This window comes from Phalaenopsis equestris, unplaced genomic scaffold, assembly GCF_001263595.1.
Source record: "Phalaenopsis equestris unplaced genomic scaffold, ASM126359v1 Scaffold000796, whole genome shotgun sequence".
Lineage (NCBI taxonomy): Eukaryota > Viridiplantae > Streptophyta > Magnoliopsida > Asparagales > Orchidaceae > Phalaenopsis > Phalaenopsis equestris.
In genome coordinates, this window is record NW_018165236.1 from 26,096 (window position 1) to 43,016 (window position 16,921).

General features: G+C 36.5%; 1 protein-coding gene across 1 annotated transcript in view; it reads left to right on the top strand.

Moving 5' to 3' along the window:
• Positions 1–16,921, top strand: part of LOC110031244 (probable sucrose-phosphate synthase 1) — a 38,316-nt gene that overhangs the window by 16,551 nt on the left and 4,844 nt on the right. The window contains exons 9-12 of the mRNA XM_020734358.1: positions 10,707–10,760; positions 10,877–10,939; positions 11,061–12,023; positions 12,110–12,237. Of these exons, the coding sequence (XP_020590017.1) occupies positions 10,707–10,760; positions 10,877–10,939; positions 11,061–12,023; positions 12,110–12,237 (1,208 nt within the window). The remainder of the gene's footprint in view (positions 1–10,706; positions 10,761–10,876; positions 10,940–11,060; positions 12,024–12,109; positions 12,238–16,921) is intronic.

Consider the following 16,921-nt stretch of genomic DNA (forward strand, 5'->3'; position numbering starts at 1 on the left):
TGAATTTTGGGTTTTCCTCCATGGGTGGCTTTTGGGTTTGGGCTTGCCGTCGGCCATGGTGGCCGGCCAGGGCATGGGTGGTCACCATCTGGCCATGGGAGGTCAGGGGTAGAGATTGGTGAAGTCAATTGTGTGGTGCTATGTGTTCAAGGGTTGGATTGAAGTGGATTGGGGGTTGGCTCACTTTTGGGTTTAACTTGGGTTAGGTTCATGGAATGGGCTTTGGTCACTCCCAAGGTGGCTAGGTCTGATGGTCAGCATGGGAGCTTGGTTGGACAATTCCCAATCATGGGGTTTAGGGCTTAATCATGGGTTTAAGTTAAGCATGAGAGTGGTTAGGTGTTTTTTAAGGGATCTTAAAAGAAGGTCATCCTTTTGTTATAAGTGGCATGGTGGCTCACATGAGGCTTATGCATGGCTTCATGGCTTCCATATGGCTTGGGTGAAGCCATATGGCTTGCCTACGGCGCAGGCATGCCCTACATAGCTTGCACCAAAGAGGAAGGACGAAAATTCCAAGCTCTTGAAAATATTTTCATGAATTCTAAATTTAGCCAAATTAATTATGAAAATCTTCACCATAGGTTCCATTAAATTTGATGTGGGAGGTTGATTTTGTCATGTGGGCTTTTACTTCAAATTGAAGTGTGGACTTGGTTTGGTGGACTTTTAGGATGAGTAATGAAAGGTTGGTTTTGGGCTTGGTTTTGGACATGGATTTGATGCCATTTTGAATTAATCATGGGCTTAGTGGAGTTTAGAAATTATCATGATGAAATTTTGTGCATAGACTTGGTGACATTGGATTTGGCATGTGGATTTAATTATTATGGATTTTGGGTTTAAAGTGGGCTTGGGATGAATTTGAATTTGACTTTTTGGCAATTTTGGTCTTCGGCTTGAAATTGGGTGAGATTAGATTTAATTTTGAATTATGGTGGATTTGGAGTGAATTTGGTGGCTTTGGCAATTTTGGTGGATTTGAGGTGGATTTAGGTGGAAATTGGGCAATTTGGGTATTTTTGGTAATCTTGGGGAATTTTTTCAGGACTTCGACAATTTTGGATTTTGGATGGATTAGAGTTGTGAAGGTGGTGGAGTGTGAGGTATGGTGATGTGAAGTGATTATATGAGTGCTTGTAATGATGTGTAGGGTGAGGTATGGGAGTGTGAATAGCCGAGCCATAATTGGTTTTCCTAGTGCCTCATGATCCTGTAGAACTCTCTTTGATTTTCATCATGTTGGTCTAATCCTCTCAATCAAGTGTGTTGAGGGTTTGAGACCACCCATGCGAGACTTCACAAAAATGTCAAGAGGTGGCTATAATTTTTAAGTGAGGTGGGTCCCATCACTTGTCTTCTAGGATAGTCAAAAGGAAAGTCCTATGATTAGATCCTAAGTTTTAGCAGGGAAACCAGATCTCATTAAAATGAGATCAACAGTAATGTCAGGAAGTGACACTTCTTTGAATAGGCATACAACTTTTATGATTGTATTACCTCGAAGGCCGTCCACAGGTTCTCTAAGTGCTTCTCCTCAGATCGGTTGTATACCGGAATATCATCGAAGTACACCACTACAAATTTCTATATGTGAGCGCGAAACACTTTATTCATGAACATTATGAATGTGTTAGGCACATTAGACAATCTGAAAAGTATGATTATCCACTTGTATAATCCGTCCCTTGTCTTGAAAGGTTCCTTCCACTCATTCCATGGCCTCAGCCAGATCTGGTAGTACCCGTTGCGTAAGTCGATCATGGAAAAATAATGGCTCTGTGCAACTAATCCAAAAGATTATCTGGGCTAGGTACTATGAATCGTTATTTGATAGTATCTTGTTGATGGTTCGACTTTCAATTCACATCCTTCATAATCCGTCTTCTTGGGTACCATTAGGGCGGGGATGACACACGGGCTGGTACTCTCTCTAGTCAATCATCTCGCGACGAGATCCTGTATCTGTCGCTATAACTCGTACTCTGTCGACCTCATTCTCTGTGTAGACCATTTGGCAACACCGATCTGGTTATGAGATCTATAGCGTGTTGACTATGTTTTAATGGCGACAATCTCTCTAGAAGACTGTCTGTCATTTCATCTTGGAGGCCCCTAGCAGTGGCTGTATAGGCACCAGTATCTCAACCTCCTCCTCAATTCTCTCTAGTAGGACCAAAGTCATTGCCACTGTAGCCTCTCGAATTGACTGTATGAAGGTAGCTCTCGGGACTACCCTCTTCTCTACAATGTCTACTCCCCTCGTGTCCTTGACAGGTAAAAGCACGATGCATCTCACACCTTTTTTAATTAAATAAATATTTATGAAGTTGTTGTGTTTGGTCTTGTGGTTGAACTGCCATAGCCTCCCCAACAGAATATGACAAGTGCCCATAGGGATCACGTCGCACCACACTTGCTCCTGTAACTGATCTTCAATGGAGAACTCAACCAAGCTTTGTTGATCCACGCGTATCTCATTTTCCCCTTTAAACCAGGTAGAAGAGTAGGATTGAGGGTGCTTCTGTGTGGCCAACCCCTGTTTCTTCACCATCAAAGTGGATACTACATTCTCGCAGCTCTCACCATCAATAATTAGACCATAATATTTTCCCTTCACTGTAAAATTGGTGTGAAAAATACTATGCCTCGACCAAAAATGATCCTTCTCCCACTCAAACTCATAACTAGCATCTGTCCATCTCTCTGGAGCTGAAGTTCCTCCTCCAGATCCTCCTCTGCTCCCTCTTCTTTCACCTCCTTGACAATGTCCTACTCCGTGATGAAACAACTCGGCTCGTAGGACAGCTGAAGGCTATGTGTCCGTAGTTGTAGCATCTAAAACATCTTCTGACAGACACTGTACTACGTGAGTTGCACTTTTCAGGTTTCTTTCCACTCAGATTTGTCTTGACGCTTCCCTGCTCGATCTTCCCACTTTCTCCCTGTGTACCCTTGTTGGTAGCGACAATTGTAGGTGGTTGTATGAAGGAGGTGGTTGTCTGTTTTATTTCTGTCGTTTTTCCACTTTCAAAGTTAATGTCTGGACATCTCCCAATAACCAATAAGACCGCAATTGTACAACATTGTTTATAGCGGGCTTCAGGTTCTCTAGATAATGGGTTATGGTATGTTCCTCTGGCTTGACCAACTCATACTTCATCTACACTTGGTCAAATTGTGCCACAAACTCTTCCACTGATATGTCTCTCTGCTATAGGTGATGAAGTCTTAGAAATATATCTTGACGGTTATGAAGTGGTAAGTATTTTCTCTGTATCTCTTTCCTCATCTTTTCCTTTTTGGTAATCTTGTCACCGCCCCCTCTTTCTCTTCCTTTGTAAATTTTCCACCAAATATTTCCTTTTTTATAACCCTTTAATCCTCTGCCACTTCTTTGTAATAAAAAAATCTCTTAACTGACTTTAGCCATTTAATAAGATCATCTAGATCCATAGCTCCATCGAACTCCGGTAGATCCACTTTTATTCTGAAATCTCTGTGTCCCTCATACGTTGTATCCTATCTTGACCTCTTTTGATAATAAATTCCGAATTGTTGGGGCCTCTTTTCGTCATCCCTGAAGTCCTCCGTATGGAAAGGGTTAATGTCCTCGTCGACTTTAGACATCCCTATCGAGAGGGTAATTTCCCCTTTGATTTCATCTTCAATCTCTGCAAGTTTATGTTGAAGTCGACACATCTCTCACTGTATTTCTTTTTGGCTAGGAAACCCAATGATAGGATTAGGGTTAGGCTAGCTCTAATACCAATTGATATCAGAGTTAACCATAAAATCCAATAGGAAAAACAAATTTTATTACACAAAAGCAAATAGGGTTACAATCGACGATACTTGCAATAATAAAACAATGACAAAAATAAAACATCCCACTAGGATGAGGAGGGAAAGTGGCGATAGGTATGAAAGGTGTAGGATTGGTGGCTGCAACCAGACGGGGTACGAAGGGGGGGGGGGGGTTTAGAAACAAACCCGATTTGGAAGGTGGCAACAAGCATGCGGTGTTTTAGGAGAAGCGGTAGCGAGCAGGCGAGGGGGCAGGAAAGGGGTGGCCAACAAGCAAATCTGTTGCAGGAAGTTACAGTAGCTATGGTGGGTGCGCAGGGTGGGGTGGCAACCAATAGGCAAGGGGAGAAGGAAGGAGACATGCATAGGTAGCCACGGCCTCGAAGCATGGTACAACCGAAGCACCACCTATCCTTGGATACAACCCTCGCAGGGGAAAATATACCTGCAACAGAAAATTCTAAAGCAAAAAATTAAATCCTAAAATAGAAAATAATATATTTATAACAGAAAATAACTAGGAGGCGGAAGATCCTCCCTACAGGCGACAACCCTAGTTCGGAAAAGGGTGGGCCAACTCCCCCATCACTTTGGCTAAATTGGTTCAGCCAAGCCTAGCTGGTTCAACCCTCTCCCTTATGTTTCTAAGCCTTGCATCAAGGTGTTTCTAATCTCGTGACTGGAGATATTCATGCTCTCATTAATTACCAAGAAATCACCACCTTCAAATTTGTTAGACTTGCCGATGGATCCACTTCAGGATTCTTAGAAAACGAGAAGTAAGTGTCTCCAAAGATATTCAACTTTCTTTTATGTTATATGTTCCCGAATTAGATTACAGTTTACTTTCAATTTGTAAGTTTACCCATGATCAAAACTGTGATTAAATTCTATTTTAACTTTGTGAATTTCAGGTGGTGAATTCGGGGAATATTTTTGACAGTGCTGAATTGCATCAATATTTATATTTTCTCAAGAAGAGTTATTCTTTTAACACACAAGTGTCTTCTCCACTATTATCTTTTCATGATCCCAAGTTTGTTGTGTATGAGTCTATTGAAAGTCTAGTTTTCTTTTGACATTGCCATCTAGGTCATCTGAACTTTTTTTTGCTGCAAAGTTGTACCCCTTTTATTAATAAAAAGATAATTTTATCAGTGTGAAACCTATCGCTAAGCATACTCATCATGTATATATTCTGTCTCAGCACAAATCCTTATATCTTTTCTCTATCATTCACAATGACATTTGGAGATTATCAAAATTGAAAATCATTAATGAGCTCATGGTTTGTCTCCTTCATTGATGATTACATTAGAGCTAGTTCGATATTTCTCGTGAAAGAGAAATCTAAAGCTTTACAAATCTTTCAGTCATTTCATGACATAATTTACATTCAGTTCTGATCCAAAATTCAAATTCTCAAAATTGATAATGCAAAAGAATAATTTAAACTCAATCATTGGACTTAACCTTGCAAAGAATGATATCATTCATGTGAGTTCCTGTGTTGAGGCTGCAAAAAATGTGATATATGAGAGGAAAAATACACATTTCCTCGAAGCTTTTAGGTCTATAATGCTTTGTCACAATGTCCCTAAATTTATCTGGGGAGATGCATTGCTCCCAACCCCCTATCTCATTAATAAAATGCCTAACAGGGTCCTTGGATTCAAAGCCCCTCCCCATGTTTTGATGGGAACATACCCTCATGTTAGAGCTTTCTCATCCAATATTTCTTTAAAAATATTTGATTGTCTCTTTTGTTCAAAGTCACCAACCAAGCCGCTCAAAGCTCGACCTAAAAACCATCAAATGTATCTTCCGTGGTTATACTTCTAACAAATGGGAGTGCACGTCCTATTTTCCCATTACTAAAAAATACTATAATTTCATGGATGTTACGTCCTGTAAAAAACTATCCTACTATCCCAAACTTTAAATTTAGAAGAGTTTGTGTGAATATCAGATCTGAGACACTATTCTGGATATTCGCACTGAATTAGAGTCATCACAACCTATTCTTTTTCCCTCTAACCATCATGCCTCCCAAGTTCCAGCACTTAAGGATATCCAACCTGAGATTTGCAACAAGAAAATGCACAAGGAATTTTATGTGTACATTAAAAGAAAGAAATCCATTTAGTGGAATCAAAATAACAGGCAACCAAATAACTGTTCACAATCAAACTTGAATCAACATATCTTTGAAGCTTCGAGGGAAGTAGAATCTAGTGGAGAAGACAAGAAAAGTTGCACAAATTATCATTTCTAGGAGTATTTTGCCTATTGGAAGTTATCATCACATTATAAAGTTTTTTATTTAATCTTGATAGTTTGCAAATACCCAAGTCTATTCTTCTTGATAGTTTGCAAATACCCAAGTCTATTCTTAAAGGACTTCAAAGTCCAGAATGAAGAAAAGATAATCGAAGAAGGGATCCAAACACTTGAACCAAATGACAAATGAAACTTTGACAAAGCTTCTTTCAAATAAAAGACCTTTTGGATGCAAATGGGTGTTCAATGTCAAGGACAAAGCAAATGGGAGCATGAGAGGTTCAAGGCTAGGTTGGCGGCCTAAGGTTTCACTCAGTCATATATGATATACTATCAAGAGACTTTTACACTAATGGCAAAACGAAATAATGCAAGAGTTCTTTCCCTGACAGTGAGCAAAGAGTTGGAGTTGCATCAACTTGATATTAAGAGTGCTTTTTCTAAATGAAGATCTTGATGAAGAACTGTGTATGGAGATCCCATCAGGGTTGAAAAATGACTTAAATAAATATCTTGTTTATAAACTAGGAACATCACTTTATGGTCTCAAACAATCTTCACAGGCTTGGTTTGACAATTTTGCCAATATTATGAAATCTAATGGGTACACTTAGACAAACTGATCGTTCACTATTTATAAAGCATAAACATAAAGGTAAAAAATTATATTCACTGTCTATATAGATGATATGACCTTTGACAGGTGATGATATTGAGAAGATTAAGGAATTTTCACCAAATTTGAAATCAAGATCTAGGAGCTATGAGTTGGTTTTAGGGCATGGATGTGACCATATCCAAGAAGAGAATTGTGATATCCCAAAGAAAATATATTCAAGCCTTTCTAAGGTGTTGTTTGGTTTGCTGAACAAGAGATGCAGTCTGAATGAAATACAATTTATTTTGAATTCACGCGAGTTGTTTGGTTGCATTTAAAGTAAATGCATGAGAATTATTTTTTTCTGTTTGGTTAGGTTTATACAGAGTAAAGTAAAAGGAGTGTATTATAAATATTTAAGGGGTTGTTTGGTTGTTTGTAAAGTAAAATATAAATATGTATATATATTTTTTGTTTATTATTTATATATCATATAATTTTTTCAATTTATCTATTTAATATTCAAATACTCAATTATTTATACAATATCTTATAATCAAATTAAGTTAAAAGTTATAATGTTGTGTTATATAAAGAGCCCGATTCATACTAGCGTTCTCTGATACCATTTTTCTCATCCCACGGCCCAAAACAAATGAAAAATTATAACAAAGCATCAAACCACAAATACAAAACATGAGAAAACCAAATTTAAATGACAACCTCTAAAAAATGAGCAATTTAGAAAAAAATGACCATTGTGTTGGCTCGCACAACATAACACCAATGAAACGATTAATTTTTTTGTGTGTGAGCGCGCGCGTATGGCTGAAAATAAAAAGGATCCATAAATTTGAAGCACCGATGGGTAAGAACCAAACCAATCCACCAATGACAGGAAAATACCACATACACAAAAGGAGCTATCAACGCCCAGCAAAAACTCGCAAAGAAAACTAATAGCAATAGATGTTAGTGTTGCCATCATTGCACGGAAGAGAGATAAAGGACTCATGGGAAGTGCCAATAATATTGAGTGATAACTAACATGCACGTCGACTTCATTGGATGGAATTCATCTCGTTGGAAAGCTAATGAAATTTTCTACAGCTTTTGAGCTGACCATTTCGGCTATACATGATTGTATGTGCTGCAGTTTTTGAACATTTTCAATCAGCAATAGTATGAATTGCTGAAAATTATATCACACCACACTATTTCACACGCAACTCAGTCTCATTGGACAGCTATGAAAATTCTCTACAATATGTATGTTAACCACTTCAGCTAGTTATTGACAGGATGCATTGCAGTTTTTGAAAATGTTCTAACACCAATATTATAAAGTGCTGAAAATTAGACTGCGTCACACTATTTTGCACTTAACTCATTCGTTCTTCGTCTGAATGAATTTAGTCTCATTAGAAACCTAACGAAATTCCTTACAAATTTTATGTTGGACGCTTATGTTGGGTATCATGGGATAAAAAGCAGTTTTTGAAACTGTTCAATAGACAACAATATGATTTGCTGAAAATTAGATCACGTCTTACTATTTTGAACATAGTTTACTCGTTATTCAACCAAATTGGATGAGATTTACCTTGTTGGAAAGCTAATGACTTTCTCTATAACTTTTATGTTGACCACTTTATCTAATTATGACCGAATGCACTGCAGTAGTAAAAATTGTTCAATCACCTATAACATGCAGTGCTGAAAATTTGAATATGCGGTGTTCTTTTTTTTGGTGAAAGAAGAAGTACAAGAAACTACAATGCGATTTAAAATAATAATAGCAAAAATACGTGGCATTTCTGCCCATTGCCACATAAAAAAGTTAAAAACAACCCAAAGCTATGTGAAAAGAAGGGACATTTACAGGTGTACACGACACAATTCCTATGTATTTCATATCTAACACTCAAACTTTAATATTTATGAGAAAAGTAATGAAAGAATTGGCAGCTCTGTAAGGCAAACTCATATACGTTTCAAGATACAAGATGACAACTCATATATGCTACATTCATTTACAGTCTCATTTACAGTGCTTTAAAGCCGCCACTCGGCAAACTCTACTACATTGAAACTTTAAAACCCTTAGAGACTACATCCAACTATTGCTGTTTAACATAAGCACCAGAAGTAGGTGAGTGAAAAAAAGGGGCATGTACATACATATTACCCGATTGCTATGTATTTACTTATCTAACACTAAAATATTGTTTTGACATTTATACCACCCAAATCTTTCATACCTGTATACCTTTTGGCACATGTATGCTTTGCAAAATCAACTGCTAACATAAATCATTTGGTTACAAGTAAACATAATACAATACAACGACAAGAACAACAACAACAACAATAAGCTATTATCCCACTGAGTGGGGTCGGCTACATGAATCTATTTTCTCCATTGTCCTATTGAATGTCATATTTTCATGTAATTCTAATATATTAAGATCATTTTTTATAAGATATGCCCCCAGTCTTTTTAGGTTTACCTCTACCTTTCTAAAAATCAGTCGAAGCTAAAAGATATACTCTCCTAACCGGATCATTATGTGGTCGACGTTTAATATGCCCAAACCATCTAAGACAACTCTCTCTAATCTTGTTCGCCACTATATCTACACAAACCTTATCACAAATATATTCATTTTGCATTTTACCTCTAAGTGTCAAGCCACTCATCCACCTAAGCATTTACATCTTAACAACACTTAACTTTGTTTTATGCTTCTCTTTTAAAGGCCAACATTCTGCGTCATAGAGCACTGCAGGTCTTACTACTACCTTATAAAATTTTAGTTTTAGTTTAAGCAGTACTTCTCTATCACACAATAGACCCGAAACATTCCTCCACTTCAACGAACCAACTTGAATTCTACTAAGAACATCCTCATCTATATCACCATCACTTTGAACAATAAACCCGAGATATCTAAAATGTACACCTTTTAATGATTTGATCACTCATAGTTATAACTCTGCCACGGGAGCTACTATTACTAAAATTACATTCCATGCATCCAGTTTTAGTTCTTCTCAAACGAAGGTCCTTAGACTTCAATGTAGACCTCTATAATTCAAGTTTTTTCTGAACTCTTTCTCTAGCCTTATCCACAAGAACCTTATCCACAAGACTAGCCTTATCCACAAGAAGGATATCATCAGGGAAAAGCATACACCAAGGTACATCCTACAGTAAATGTCCAATAAGAGCATCCATAACTAAAGAAAAAAGATACGGTTTAAAACCGATCCCTAATGTAATACAACTGAAATAGGAAAATACTTGGTAAATCCTCCTTCTGTTCGGGCACACGTACCAACTCTAATAGACATATCTGTAGTGACTTGAATATAATTCATATCAACACCTTTATTCTCTAGAACTCTCCAAAGGACTTCTCTTAAAACACCTTATCATAAGTTTTTTCTAAGTCAATAAAAATTGATATATAGATTCTCATTTTTTCTGTACTTCTCCATCAAACCTCTCATGTATAGCTTCTATAGTAGACTTGCCCGACATAAATCCAAAATGATTATGAAAAATCTTTGTATCACATCTTAACCCATGTTTAATTACCCTCTCCCATAATTTTAAAATATGCAGATCAACTTATTTCCTTTATAATTTGCATACTCTTGTACATCCCCTTTATTCTTAAAAATGAGGATCAAAATACTCTTCCTCCACTCTTCAAGCATCTTTTTAGTTTTTAAAATAACATTATAGAGACTAGTAAGCCAAGAAAATCCCAAATCTCCTAAATATTTTCACACTTCAACTGGGATATCATCAGGTTCTACTGATTTTTTATCTTTGGTTCTTTTTGAAATCTCATCAACTTCTTTTTTACTAATACGATGGTAAAAATAAAATATATTATTATTAATTCTTTGATGGTACCAACTTTTATATTACTCATACTTTTGTGCTAGGGTTTGTCAGGCAAACAGACACAGCATCAATGTCATTTTAATCTGTATTTTATATTTTTTGCAGGGCGTTTTCATTAATCCTGCCTTCATTGAACCATTTGGACTCACATTAATAGAGGTTAGTGCCTATACTTTTTTATTTGTCCTTCTGTGGAAGAAAGCTTTTTTTTTTTTCTCTTTTTTTCCTAGGTTTTAATGGAGGAAATCTTAGTAACACTGTTATCACTTGGGCAGGCTGCGGCTCATGGTCTGCCTATTGTAGCCACGAAAAATGGAGGACCGGTGGATATTATTCGGGTTCGTGTCATTCCATCACAACTTTCAATGGATGTTTAAAAAGCTATCTGATCTTACATGTTCTTCGATAAGAATACCTTTTACACTGCTCTATCAATTGCTTACTCATGTCTTGATTCAGGTGCTAGATAATGGAGTATTAGTTGATCCACATGATCAGGACAGTATTTCTGCTGCGCTTTACAAGCTTGTTTCTGATAAGCAACTTTGGGCTCGGTGTCGACAAAATGGATTAAAAAACATCCATTTTTTCTCTTGGCCTGAGCATTGCAAGACATATTTGTCTCGAATAGCTACTTGCAAGCCAAGGCATCCTCAATGGAAAAGGAGTGAGGATGTGCTTGAAAACTCAGACTCAGAATCTCCAGGTGATTCTTTACGGGATATTCAGGATATATCACTGAATCTAAAGCTTTCATTAGAAGGCGACAAAGCTGAAGACAATGGTAACCTGGATGCTTTGGATTCTGAAGAAAGCTTTGCTGATAGAAAAAACAAGTTGGAGAAGGCACTCTTAAAATTGTCCAGGGGAGTTAGCAAGGTAACTCAAAAGGCTGGATCTGGTGAGAAACATGATCTGAGCTGCGGGGCTAGTAAGTTACCTGCATTGAGGAGGAGGAAACACATTTTTGTCATTGCTGTTGATTTTGATTCTGAGACCAATATTATTGAAATTTTTCTCAAGATATTTGAGGCTGTGCGGCAGGACAGGATGGCTGGATCTATTGGGTTTGTACTATCAACAGCGTTAACAATTTCAGAGATTTATTCCCTTCTTATGGCTGAAGGAATAGCTGCTAGTGATTTTGATGCTTTCATTTGCAACAGTGGCAGCGATCTCTATTACCCACTTTCATATTCAGAGGACTCTGTTAACTCCTCTGATTTACCTTTTGAGCTTGATTTGGATTATCATTCACAGATTGAGTATAGATGGGGTGGAGATGGATTAAGGAAAACTTTGGCTCGTTGGGCTGCTTCTATCATTGACAAGAATGGTGCAAATGAGGAACAAGCAGTTGTTGAAGATGATGAAAGGTCTTCTAACTATTGTCATGCATTTAAAGTGAAGAACCCTGCACTGGTGTGAATTTCTTGGATTATCTTGTCATTGTTTAATACATCAGCAGTTTTGGGCTCTAATTAATGAACTATGTTTTCTTTTTCCAGGTTCCTCCTATTAAAGAGCTTCGTAAGTTGATGAGGATTCAGGCCTTGCGTTGTCATGCTTTATATAGCTATGATGGCACAAAGCTACATGTGATTCCCATCTTGGCTTCTCGTTCTCAAGCACTGAGGTATTATACAAATCAGCATTTTTTTTTCAGTTTGTTGGTTTTAGTTTTGCATAAAATGTAATGGGCAGTGTAGTTACCCATGAATCATGTACCTATTTGGCTATTTTTTAGCTTCCTAGATTGCCTGAATGTGATATTTGGTTTCAGTAACTATACCCAATTTGCATTTGAAAAGTTACTTTGTTTTATCCCCATGAAAATTCCATTTCTTGCTTAACCGTTTGAATTTGTTTCCGCACTTTTTCTCAAACTGGCATTGACTTTCTACTTTCTACTTGCCCTTATCCAGTGAGATTTGGCTATTATAACGCTCATTTAATTCCCCTCTGTTCCCTCTTTCTCTTCCCCAGTGTTCTCTAGCTGACTGCGAACTCATCTGCACTAAAGGATTGCGTGCAGCATAATGTTTCTGAATTTGGTTAAAATTGAGATTGATGTACTTTTAAAGTTCTTAGAAATGAGGAACAAAATGGTTCTCTTGGCTGTTTGTGGGGTTAGAAGGTCTAAGTTAATTGAACTTTTAAACTAAGAACCAAAATTGTCTTACTATTAAAAGTAACATAAGTAGAAGTTAACAGATGATGTTCAAAATGATGGTATTTTTGGAATTGGCATCGGGAATTTTTATAAAATACAATTTTATACTTACCTTATTTGGGATATTCTAAATATTTCTTCATTTTTGGATGCTCTATGATGTAATTAATGATATTAAATTTATAAATTTTAGCACCGTTTATTAATAGATTTCTTGCAAAGTATCTCAAACTTGAAAAAATAATTTATTAGATTTTGTTAAAATTTAAAGATGTAAATTCCTAAATTGCTTTCATTTTTAACATCGTTCTTTATCTTTAACTTTAATTTCTTTTACTTTTAATGATTTGAACATTTTGATTCATGTTTTAAGTCCATATGCTAAATTGAACTTTTAGATAGCCTGTGAAATTAAAATAGACCCCCTAAATATTAGGGGGATCATTTTTTCATTTTATCTATGAAGTTATTTTAATGAATGTCATGAAGTAAATTTTCCAATCGTATCGCGTCGAGTTTCTGTAGATTGACTTAACATTGTGAAACTGCGATAGCTTTGCTAGCAGGCAAACAAACATTCTATCTTCTCCCTCTTTGTTTGGGCCTGCTTGGGCAAAGGAAAAGCACTATGTTAGTAGTGGTTTGATTATAATTATATTGTTGATATGCATATCTGATTTAGGAAACCGTGGGTCCGCTACTATATTTGCGCATGTGAAATTATTTTCTCTTAATTTTGCATTATTGTGTTTTTATTTCATTCCTTTAAATCATGATGATTTGAGTTTCCCTTCAATTATATGAGGGTTAGTTTGGGTTTTATATATATTTGTTATTTGCTTAATGAGCGCTTTTTTTTAATCCAAAAATCTACTCCGTATCAATGCAAGGAAACAAACTTTAGCTCTCCGCCGGGGCGCCTCCCTGCAATTGCCAGTCACTACAGGCTATCCGTCGTATTTCTTCCTTGTAGCTGGATTCCTTTAGGCGTCTTCTTGCTGTTGTCTCCCTGCACACCCTCCTTCTAATATAGTTAGCTAGTGCGTTGTGTCAGAGGTGAATTTCACTTCAATCGGTGTCACAATCGCTATAGGTTTCTCCCGACCTGTTCGATTCATTTTGTCAATGCTACGATAGGCTCCTTAACGAGCTGTCCTTTAGACTGGCTCCATCCTTCTCTCGTCCAGCAGTGCCGTGATCAACTCCTTGTGAAGTCATCTGTTAGATCTGTTCCAAGCTTCTTCCGTTGTGCAGTGCTACAATCGTCTATTAGATTGGCTCCTTCGCAAGTTGAATAATCGCAATTCCTCCAGCATTTGAACATGAAATTCCCTCAAACAGTGTCGTGATAAACTTCTCTCTCTAGTGGAAATCCTGTATGAATGACAAAAAATTTTCAGTAGAAATCCTATGTTGGTGGCATCCTCTCTCTAGTGGAAATTTTTTGTTAGTGAAATATAGTTTCTCTTTCTAATGGAAATTCTGTGTTGACGACATATAGCTTCTCTCCAGTGAAAATTATGATGATGACCAAATACAACATGAAAGTTATTTATTCCTCTTCAGAAGTTATGTCTGAGCTTAAACCTAGGATGTTTGGTTCTGCAGCATCTGAAGTTTATCCCCGCATCATCAGTTATAAAGTACATGAAAATAATTTCCTTAAATGGTCTCAATTTGTGTTCATATACATTTGTGGTAAAGAAAATGATGATCTCACGTAAGAAAATCCTGCACTAGTACTTATCTTAAACATTAGACATGGAAGATTGAAGATCACATGGTCATGTCATGGCTTGTCAACTCCATGATTAAGAAAACTGAAGAAAATTTTCTCCTATTCAAATGTTGACAACAAAAGAAAGCTAGGATGTCGCAATGGAAACCTATTCAAATGTTGACAATACCTCTGAGTTGCTTGACATTGAAACTAGATTACATGACCTGCGATAAAGTGTGTTGAATGTTACTCAATTCTTCTAGCACTTTCTCCAAGTATTGGCTTAACATGGAGGTTCTCACAAGACTATACTCTTTACAAAATAATTGTTGAACAAAAGATAACCATCAAGCTCCTTCCACGACTCAAAAAGAAACTAGATAAAGTCAAAGAAAGAATCATGGGAATCAAAACCTCTTCCCTCTATTTGTGAGCCTTTGCTGGACTACGAAGAAAAGAGAGGGAAGAAACTCTTGATGACATTTAGGGTCCTTTTGGGGCAGCTTATTTGGTGCGGTGACGTTTTGAAAACGCACCTGACCTGTTTGGGTAAACTTCGTTTTGACAGCTTATGTGTTTTCAAAAAAGCTGAAAATAATGTTTTCACACTGCGGTGGCAGCGGTCTGATTTTTCCAAAAAAATAAAAAATTATAATAGCCACCGCACCTAGCTTATTAGCAGATTATTTTTAATCAGTTTATTAACAGATTATCCAATAAGCTGCAACTGCCCCAAAAAGACCCTTAATCTCATTACATCAAATATTGACAGCTCAGTTTTATACACTTATTAGTCATCTAAGGAATATAAATCAAAGAGAATATACTGCGGTGTGAACATTGCGAGATGCTAGGTAATTTAAAGGAAAGTGTTAGAAAATTTAAAAAAATCACGCGGATTGGAATCCCAATAAATCAAAGGTGATGGGGGAAAATCAAGCACACAACATTAAAGGAAGACGAGCCTTATGAACATAGTCCACCACTCAGCAAGGAATAACTTGAAGCTCTTCAAAGGCATCTGGGACAATATTTTGAGCCTTCTAGCACATCAAGTTAGATTTCCATCTTCTCTTGCTGCTCTCAACATGAAGAATTAGAATTCTGTGAACTCTGGAGCATCTGATCGCATGACAAGTGATATCACTTCTTTTCAATTCTACCATCCTTGTAAGCAACATGTTGCAATTAGAAACACAAATGACTCTCACATCTGTGGAAGGAAGATGAAGTGTGAAAGTCACAAAGGGTTTTATTCTTCAATCTGGGCTTTTTGTTCCTAAAATTAACTATAGTTTACTGTCTATTGGTAGACTCACCTGTGACATGAATTTTGTTACTAACTTCTATCATAATTTATGTGAATTTCAAGTGATGAACTTGGAAAAGGTGTTGGCAGTGCTAATATGTATGATGAACTTTATCTACTCACTAGGACTCCTACTTTAAAAGGACTATCCCATCATTCATATTCCTTCGAGTCAAGTTTTGTTTCTGAGTTTGTTTCTCACGAGAGTCAAGTTATGTTATAGCATTTTTGCCTTTGGTATCTTAACTTATATTCTATTAAAAAAATATATCCCCATATATTTATAAAACAAGCCTAATTCTTATGAATGTGAAATTTGTCAAATTTCTAAACATACTTGACAAATATACCCAATCCTAAAATACAAACCAACACATCTCGTCGTCATGGTTCATATGGGGGCCCTTAAAAATAAAAAATTACAATTGGGCTGGGTGACTTGTCAATTTCATTGATGACGACACCAGAACCATTTCGATTTATCATGAAGGAAAATTTTGAAATTGTCAGCTTGTTTGAAACCTTCCACAACATGACCCTCACCCAATTATAAAGCAAAATTCAATTTCTCAAAATCGATAATGTAAATGTAAATGACTACTACAACTTCACTCTCGGTTCATATCTATCTAAGAAAGACATCATTCATATAATCTCATTTGCTTACACCCCAATAAAATTGTATGACGAAGAGAAATAACGAACAACTCAGATTGGCCCAGTCAATTCTATTTTGTAATAATTTAGCCAAACACTTCCAAGGGATGCAATTCTCACATCTACTTATCGTGTAAATAAGACGTCTGATAGAGTGCTAAATTTTAACAAACCTTTCAACAAACCTTTCAACATCCTCATAAAATCTTATACACATATTCAGTCTTTCATCTCCAACCTGCTAAAATTTTTTTTGTTACATTTCTTTTATTTATCTACATCAATCTAATCAGGCCAAACTTGATACCGAGTAATTAAATGCATTTTTTATGGGCTACTCTTCAAATAAAAAATTGTATAAATGCTAGTCTTCAGAAACATAAATTTTACAACTCCATGGATGTCATATTTTTTTCAACATCAATCATATTACTTCAAATCTAACATTCGAGGTGAGAGTT